General features: G+C 41.0%; 1 protein-coding gene across 1 annotated transcript; it reads left to right on the forward strand.

Moving 5' to 3' along the window:
• The first annotated feature begins 1,544 nt into the window (after positions 1–1,544).
• On the forward strand, positions 1,545–2,912 carry LOC113771230. Its single transcript, XM_027315839.1, has one exon. It carries the CDS (start codon positions 1,545–1,547, stop codon positions 2,910–2,912), a length of 1,368 nt encoding a protein of 455 aa, XP_027171640.1.
• The last annotated feature ends 6,719 nt before the right edge of the window (positions 2,913–9,631 follow it).

Here is a 9,631-nt window from a genome sequence, read left to right on the forward strand (position 1 = left end):
CTACCGCTTAACCCGAGACTGCGAGTTTAGGGGTTCAACTGACCGAAATGCTTACTAAGTTTGGTGAGATGGCTACCGAGATGGCGGCCCAAAGGAAATTGATTGACGAGCTAATTAGCAACGGAGTTCAACCCGAGCCCATACCCGTCAGGCAGCCTGAGCAAGAGCCATTTGTCATACCTTCGACTCAAGTCACCGTTACTCCATCTTTCCTTATTCCACCCGAAGAAACTTTCACTTACGCCACCACAAATTTGCCATACACTTACCCTCCTAATCCTTCATTTTTGCCTACTCAAATGCGAGGTAAACAACCCCATGTCACTTCAAATATACCACCCGAACCACATACCTTTTATCACACTGCTGCTGAGCCATTCCTGCCAGACCATATTGTTCAAACCAAGCCAGAAATGGGAGAATCTTCTGCTCCCGTTGATATGAAGCTGCTCAAGCGCCTTGACCGTTTTGATGAATTTATGAGAAAAATTCAGGGGTTGAACAAGCAAGGAGTCCTGGATTACGATGAGCTTTGCCTTTTTTCGAATGTACAGTTGCCTGAAGGGTTCAAAACCCCTAAATTTAACAAGTATGATGGGACGGGTAATCCCAAAACACACCTTCGACTGTTTGCTAACAAGTTGGGAAAGCCTGTAGACGACGAGAATTTGCCTTTAAGGTTGTTCCCCGAAAGTCTGGAGGGGGATGCACTCGACTGGTACTCCAATCTGAAGCCCGAGGAAGTAAAAACCTGGATTGACTTGTCCAATGCTTTTGTGAAGCAGTACGAGTATAACTGCGAGCTGGCTCCGACATGAACCACGTTGGAAGGAACAAAAAGAAAACCCTCTGAGGATCACAAGACTTATGCCAAGAGGTGGAGGAAAATAGCTGCAAAAGTCGAGCCACCAATGACTGAGGACGAAATTATACGCACTTTCATTAAAGCACATGATCCGCCGTACTTTGAAGAAATTTTTTGCATGACTGGATGCTCATTCGCCGCCATTGTCAATAAGCTTGAGGAGTACGATGAGTTTGTAAGAGCCGGGAAGATCGTTAATGTCTCTGCCCTCAAATTGCAGTTGGATGCTTTACAAGGACAAGGGAGTAATGGGAAAAAGCCGCAATTTAAAAAGAAAGAGGGGGAAGCTGCCTTCATATGAGATCAAGACCCTACACCAAGACCCCTATTTCAACATAAACCAACATATTCACCTTATCCCTACTATCCAAATCCTTACCCTATCTACAATACCAATATCTCGCACCCCCGACCTCGCTCAAACTACGCCAACCCGCCTACGGCCCCTTTTCAAGTATCTCAACCTAACTTTCAACAAACTCGTCCTCGACCTCCTTACCACCAAAGATTTCCCCCACCAAACAGACCCACCTACAACTACCCCCAACCTACTGAAACCTACAATCAAAATCATACCCGAACATTCACCAACCTAGACAGGCCTTTGGATCAGTTATATGAGCAATTAAAGGCTACCGGTAAAATAGGTGCGATTCCCCCTCCAACTTACCCTTATGGCATGCCAGTTGGGTATAATCCACAGGCTACTTGTGCTTATCACTCAGGAGCACCTGGTCACTCCACGGCCAATTGTCGACTCCTTAAACATAGGATTCAAGACATACTCGAAGCAGGGGAAATTGTGATTAGGAAAAGAGAAGAGCAAGGACCGAATGTGAGCAAGAACCCCTTGCCGGAACACCCTGATACTGTCGGAATTATTATGGATGATGAGGAATTTGAGGAGCTTGTCCGAAACATGTCAAATGAGACAGAAGTGTTTGGGATATTGGACAAACCTTTTGTGATAGAGGAGGCATCGTATGAGGAAGACAAACGACCCTTCATTTTAGACCTAACTCCATCCGAAAGTGCGGCCTTAGAACTTGTGATAATTGAATTCCTAGAACAAGTGCCAGTTTTAAGTCTACAACAAGTGCCGTGGAATTATAGTGAGCCCGTTTTGCAAATCGGAGGCAAACCAGTTTTGAAGGAAGAAGTGTCTCTTGTTACGAGGTCAGGGAAGATTACAAGTCCATCCGCTGCTAGCGCCCCAGTTCAAGTAAGCAATCATGAGCCGACTACCAAACCTGCAGTGACCGAAAGAGAAGCGTGGGATTTTCTCAAGAGGCTTAAGAGAAACGAATATAATGTGGTTGAGCAGCTGAACAAAATGCCTGCCCAAATTTCCATTTTAGACTTGCTTTTCTCCTCCGACTTGCATAGGGATGCATTACTTGAAGTGTTGACCAAGGCTCGTATTCCTAAGGATATTTCGGTTGACAATTTCTCGCACATGGTTGAAAATGTATTGGCTGCTAAACAAATCACTTTTTCTGATGAAGAGCTGCCTGCGGAAGGAACTGGTCATAATAAAGCCTTATATGTAGCTGTGAGGTGCAATGGAAAAATGTTGCCTAAAGTATTGATTGACAATGGGTCTGCCCTCAATATTTGTCCTTGGAGCACGTTGGTGAAGTTAGGGCTGCAAGATGTTAGATTAAAACCCTCAGAAATCGTAGTACGAGGATTCGACGGAGCCCAAAGAGAGTCCATAGGGGAAGTAAATTTGGTGGTCGAAATGGGGCCCGCTCAATTTCAGATAGCTTGCCAAGTTATGCACTTTCCCAGTGTCTATAATGTTTTACTCGGGCGACCGTGGATTCATAGCTCGGGCGTTGTGCCCTCTTCCTTGCATCAAGTATTGAAATTCGTGGTGAACGACCAGCTGATTACCATTTTTGCTGAAGAAGATTGCATTGTAATTGCCGATTCCGAGCCTGAGGAGGATGGTGACCGAAATGCCTCTGTGTCTTCCTATCGTGCAGCTGATATTGTCTCCGTGAGTTGGGTAACAAGTGAGGACTCAAAAGACAAAATGTCATGATGGCCAAGGAGATGATTCGCGGAGGATATGAATTTGATAAGGGGTTGGGACGCAATCTGCAAGGCATGTTGAAGCCCGTGGAACTCATCGAAAAGAAGGACCAATTTGGTTTGGGATTCCGTCCAACTGCTAGGGATATACAAGATATGAAAGCGCGCAAAAGGGCAGAAAAGGAAGGCAAGTTAGGTGCTTTAGACATTCCGCCATTACACTATACCTTTCCAAAGCCAGCTGAAGTCATTACGTCTGAGTTTAGTCCAATTGACGAAGTGGAGACAAGCTTGACTCATTTGTTTGTGGGAACAATATCCGAAAATGACCCGTCAGATGATGCCGAATTCCCAGACATTCCCTAAGGAGCTATACACAACTGGACCGCCGAGTACTTCCCCGTGCGAAAGGAGTTTCGGTAAATCTACAGGGGGGTTGTCATTTACTAAAGTTCATGAAAACTTTTCTTGCATATGTAAATAGTTCAATGAAAGTATCTTTTGCACTTATGTTTTAGCTTGTTTCCGTTTTGATTTGAAGTTTTATGAAAATGCATAGTTTATTTTATCATGCCGTTCATTCATGTGTCTATTTACTTATTGTCTCGAATTTTTTAATTCTTTCAGATGGCCAAAAGTAAAATTATTTGACCCTTTGGATATCACTGTTCTGGAATCTGATGATGACAATCTCTATATCACTCACGATTTGGAAGTTACGGAATCCGAATTTCAAAGCGAGAGTGATAGTGAGGAAGTGTTTGATTCTTTTTCAAAAGATCTTGAACAATATGAGGAGAAATCTAAACCGAACCTAGAAGAAACAGAAGTTGTTAACATTGGTACTGAGACTGAAGTTAAGGAGATACAAATCAGCATTCATTTGAATAAAAAGCAGAAAGAGAAGATGATTGAATTTTTGTCTATGTTTCAAGATGAGTTTGCATGGTCTTATGATGATATGACTGGCATTTCGACTGATGTAGTGGTGCACAGATTACCCACAAACCCATTTTTTTCACTAGTAAAGCAAAAATCCCGTAAATTCAAACCAGATATGAGCCTCAAATTAAAAGAGCAAATTGAAAAGCAGCTTAAGACTAATATCATCATTGTATCCCATTACCCTGTTTGGCTCTCGAATCCAGTCCCTGTTCCGAAGAAAAATGGAGAAGTGCGAGTCTGTGTCGACTATAGGGACCTTAATAAGGCCAGCCCTAAAGATGACTTTCCTTTGCCAAATATCCATATCATTCTAGACAACACCGCCGGACACAAAATTGAATCTTTCTGTGATTGTTTTGCTGGGTACCACCAGATCTTAATGGCTGAAGAGGATAGAGAAAAAACTGCTTTTATCACCCATTGGGGCACCTTTTGCTATCGAGTAATGCCGTTTGGTTTAAAGAATGCCGGAGCTACTTATCAAAGGACTATGACTACTTTGTTTCATGACATGATCCACAAAGAGATGGAGGTCTACGTGGATGACATTATAATCAAATCCAAGAAAGCCGAGGACCATTTGATGGATCTAAGGAAATTGTTTGAAAGGTTGCGAAAGTACAATTTGAAGTTAAATCCTGCAAAATGCACCTTTGGAGCACCAGCTGGTAAATTGTTAGGTTTCATTGTTAGCAAGAAGGGCATAGAGATAGACCCGATAAAGATCAAGGCAATTCGAGACATGCCAGTACCGAAGACGCAGAGAGATGTGAAAAGCTTTTTGGGGAAGATTAACTTCATTGGAAGATTCATTGCCCAATTAACCGCGACGTGTGAGCCACTATTCAAGTTGTTAAAAAAGAATGTGCCGTTGCATTGGAACGAGGAGTGTCAACAAGCTTTTGACAAGATTAAAGATTATTTGCTGCAGCCCCCAGTCCAAGTGCCACCCAAACCGGGCCGGCCTTTGATTATGTACTTATCTGTGCTCGACGGAGCAGTAGGGTGTGTTCTGGGGCAGCACGACGACTCGGGAAGGAAAGAGCAAGCCATCTACTATCTTAGTAAGAAATTCACGCAGTATGAGGCTAATTATTCGTTTATTGAGAAAAGCTGTTGTGCATTGGCCTGGGCAGCTCAGAAATTAAGACACTACCTGCTAAGTCATACTGCCTACCTCATCTCCCGCTCCGATCCTTTGAAATACCTCTTGGAGAAGCCGATGCCAACTGGGCGTCTGGCCAAATGGCAGATGATTCTTTCAGAATTTGATATTGTTTTCACTTCGCAAAAGGCCATCAAGGGACAAGCTATAGCTGATCATTTGGCAGAAAATACAAAGGACGATGATTATCAACCGCTCCATACCTATTTCCCTGATGAAAAGGTTTTATTTGTTGGTGCCGTAGAAGATATGAGCGAGCAGTACCCGGAATGGAGATTGTTTTTCGATGGTGCGGCCAATTCTTTTGGAGTCGGGATAGGAGCAGTTCTTGTATCCCCCAGAAGGGAAGCATTATCCTGGAGCCGCTAAATTGCAATTTGCTTGCACAAACAACATAGCCGAGTATAAAGCATGTATTTTTGGTCTCAAAATTGCTTTGAAAATGGAGGTTAAGGAGTTAATAGCCTTCAGTGATTCAGATTTACTTGTGCACCAAACATTGAAACAATGGGTAACCAAAGATTCAAAGATTCTGCCATACCACTGTAATTTGCTCAATTTGGCTAAACAATTTCAAAGTTTGGAATTCAGACATCTCCCACGAGCCCGAAATGCATTTGCAGATGCCTTGGCCACCCTATCTTCTATGATACAATATCCGGATGAATTGGGAATTGAGCCTATCCGGATTCAACTCCAAGACAAGCCTGCTCATTGTTGGGTCATAGACAATTCTTCTGGCAATAGCCATTGGTACAATGATATTAAGGAATTCATCAAAACCGGGTCTTACCCTCCAGAAGCTAGTACAAATAACAAAGGTTTCCTGTGCAGAATGGCCTCGAAGTTTTTCTTAAATGGAGAGGTATTATACAAAAGGACCTCAGATTTGAACCTCTTAAGGTGCGTCGATGAAGATGAAACTCAATTCATAATGAAGGAGGTGCATAGTGGTGTCTGTGGGCCTCACATGAATGGACATTTGTTGGCGAAGAAAATCATGAGAATCGGGTATTTTTGGCTTACAATGGAACGCGATTGCATAGATTTTGTCCGGAGATATATTAATGCATGGTGACGTCATACGCGCTCCTCCTACCGAGTTGCATAGCATGATTGCTCCGTGGCCCTGCTCAATGTGGGGTATGGACGTGATTGGCACAATCGATCCTCCTGCTTCAAATGGACATCGATTTATATTGATGGCAATTGAGTACTTCACCAAATGGGTCGAAGTGGAATCATTCAAGCACGTGAAAAAAAAATGGCGAATTTCTTAAGGGATCACATCATATGCCGATTTGGGGTGCCGGAAACATTGATTACAGACAATGCCAAGAATCTCAACAATGATATGGTGGACGGGCTATGCGAACAGTTCAAAATCAGACATCGCAACTCTGCCATCTATAGACCGTAGATGAACGGAGCCGTGGAGGCCGCAAACAAGAATTTGAAGAAGATCATTTGCAAGATGACTGAAAAGCATCGTGACTGGCATGAAAAACATCCTTACGCATTAATGGCGTATCGGACCTCCATCCGAACATCAATTGGGGCAACACCTTACTCGCTCATGTATGGAATGGAAGTTGTGCTACCTGTCGAGGTCGAAATCCCTTCATTGCGTATTCTAATGGAGACCAAGTTGGAAGAGGCTGATTGGATAAAGCAGCGTCATGAACAACTATCTTTGATGGATGAAAAACGGCTTAATGCCATTTGTCACGGCCAATGTTACCAAAAGCGCATGGCCTGGGCCTACAACAAGAAGTTCCATTTGCATACTTTTGAGGAAGGCGACAAAGTGCTGAAACGGATTTTGCCAGTGCAAGATGAGGCCAAAGGCAAATTTGCTCCGAATTGGCAAGGGCCATTCATTGTTCAAAAGATATTACCTGGCGGAGCACTCATTTTGGCAGAAATGGATGGACAAACTTTTCCTCAACCTATCAACTCGGACATGTGCAAGAAGTTCTTCATTTGATTATGCAAAACTTCTTTTAGAAATTCGTGCAAATGATGAAATGCAAGTCAGGCCATCTTCTTTTACGTTTGAAACATTCAATCCCTAGTCGTCCCTTTTGAGCTATCAGACTAATAATTTTCGTTTGGTAACCCCTGAGGATTGCAAACCCCACACTGGGGTAAATTTAGTTTTTTAAAGAAAAAATGCAAAAAAAAGAAGAAAAATGCAATGAAAAATGCAAAGAGAGAAAATCCAATCAAACTGGGGCAAAGTTTTCCTCATTTTCCGTTCAAAATTGGAGATGACTTCAAAATGATGCAACCTCAGGTTATTTCACACTTTTCATTAAAAATCTTTGTTTTCAAGCCTCAACTTTCTTGAAAACACCCCACCTGACCTCATTACAAAAGCCCAAAGTCCTGGCTTTCGTCAATTGCTGTATTTCTATCAGGGATTTCGCTAATCAACTGGCAAGTGATGTCCACAATGCCTTTGCCTAAACTTATAAGGGAAGCGCATTTTACTGATGCCAGCAATTTTCAACTCACACTCCTGAGTCGATCATGGTCGAGTTTTTCCTTTGTTCCTTAGGTGAAAACCCGAAAGGGCACCTCAAAAAAAAAATTAAAAGAGAAAAACAAAACAAAACAAAACAAAAGCAAAAATGGTGGGGGCAACCTTGGTGAAAACCCGAAAGGGCGCCGAGGTAGGGTTATGCAACGAACAAGCACGAGAAGGAGCAGCTGGTGACTTGGTTCATTCGGATTTCTCTTCGTTTTGTAACACTTCTGTCAATATTGAATTCCAGAACAAAAATATCCAGAGATTCGAATGTGACATCTGTTGGCCAAAAGCTGTGTCTCACTTTGAATAGATATTCTTTTGCAAATACATTCTTATAAAATTCATTTTCCCTCAATTATTTGCATTCATGACATTTTCATGGTTTAGGCATGATTGATCGCGTTTGCGTCCTTTTGCATATTCATCCCTGCATGATATGTGAATTTATCTTACATACATCATTTGTTTAATCATTGAGGTTTAATAAATGACAATCCCCGTGATTTGTGCAAAGCATACTTTGGATTCGATCATCTTTTGGAAATGGACGTGATTCAGCAGGGCCCGGTACACAGATCTCATAATATGGCTAAAGGCATTACTGGTCAGTCTGAGAAGAATCAGAAAGTCTTTGAAGTAATAAATCCAACTAAATCAGATACCACAACCGAAGTTGACGAAGGAATCAAAAGACGCATGTTTACACGATTCTCAAAGGGAATCGGGTCAAATGATGGTGGCAATTGCCTTATTCTTTCTCTTTTGCAGAAAATTTCATGCATGAAGGAAAACGATCACATCTCGCACTGGAGTCGGTATCGGAAAGATTTCCAGCAAACAAAGGTAGATCAGACAAGCTGCAAGCAGGTTTGAGCAAAGGCACAACAAAACGGTAAGTATACTGGAATTTTTTCCGTTTGAATTTCTCGCTCGAGTCAGTCCCGATTTTTAAATTCCTGTTTCGGGTCAGTTCCGATTTTAAATTTCTGTTTCGGGTCAGTCCCGATTTTAAATTTCTATCTCGGGTCAGTCCCGATTTTAAATTTCTCTTTCGGGTCAGTCCCGATTTTAAATTTCTGTCTCGAGTCAGTCCCGATTTTAAATTCCTATTTCGGGTCAGTCCCGATTTTAAATTCCTGTTTCGGATCAGTCCCGATTTTAAATTTCTGTCTCGGGCCAGTCCCGATTTTAAATTTTTGTTTCAGGTCAGTCCTGATTTTAAATTCCTGTTTCGGGTCAGTCCGGATTTTTTTAAAAAAAATTTCCTGTTTCGGGTCAGTCCCAATTTTAAATTCCTGTTTCGGGTCAGTCCCGATTTTAAACTTCCTGTTTCGGGTCAGTCCCGATTTTAAATTCCTGTTTCGGGTTAGTCACGATTTTAAATTTCCTGTTTCAGATCAATCCCGATTTTAAATTCCTATTCGGGTCAGTCCCGTTTAAATATCTTGTTCGGGTCAGTTCCGTTTAAATTTTCTGTTTGGGTCAGTCCATTTTAAATTGCTCGTCCGAGTCAGTCTCATCAAAAGGGGTCAATCCTCATTTCAAAAAACAACAGTCGTTCGGCTGGTTTGCAGGTAAGTATTTGATATCTATTTCTTTGTCTCAAATTTTTCCAAAACTCAGACAAAGAGGGGCAAACTGTAGACACCAAATTTTTATATAATTTTTTACCCTAATTTTATTTTTGTTTTAGTAATAATTCTTGTCTATTTTTTTATTATTTTTGTTTATTTCATGATTTTAGTTTTAGACTTTTAGTATTTTTAGATTATTATTATATATTATTTTTATTTTGTATTTGTTTTCACCCTTTTAGTTATTTATTTTTTATTGTAAGACTTTTTAGTATAAAATTTGTCAAAAAGAGAAAATTATTCATAAAAATATGTTTTATTTCTTTTTATTGTATTAATTGGAAAAAAAAGGAAAAATCATTAATCCAATACAAGAAAATCTTAGCTTTTTGTTTTATCTTTTGTTACCAATTTTGTACATTTTATTTAAGTTTGTTTAAATTGTTATTTTTGTATTATTGTTGTTTAATTAAGTGATTGAAAAAAAAAGAAAAAAAAAGAGGAAAAGTCCA

The sequence above is a fragment of the Coffea eugenioides genome, chromosome 5, assembly GCF_003713205.1.
Source record: "Coffea eugenioides isolate CCC68of chromosome 5, Ceug_1.0, whole genome shotgun sequence".
Lineage (NCBI taxonomy): Eukaryota > Viridiplantae > Streptophyta > Magnoliopsida > Gentianales > Rubiaceae > Coffea > Coffea eugenioides.

What these genes read in the sequence shown, in the direction of transcription:
- LOC113771230 (XM_027315839.1), top strand. Translation starts at nt 1,545, where the DNA reads ATGCCAGTTGGGTATAATCCACAGGCTACTTGTGCTTATCACTCAGGA.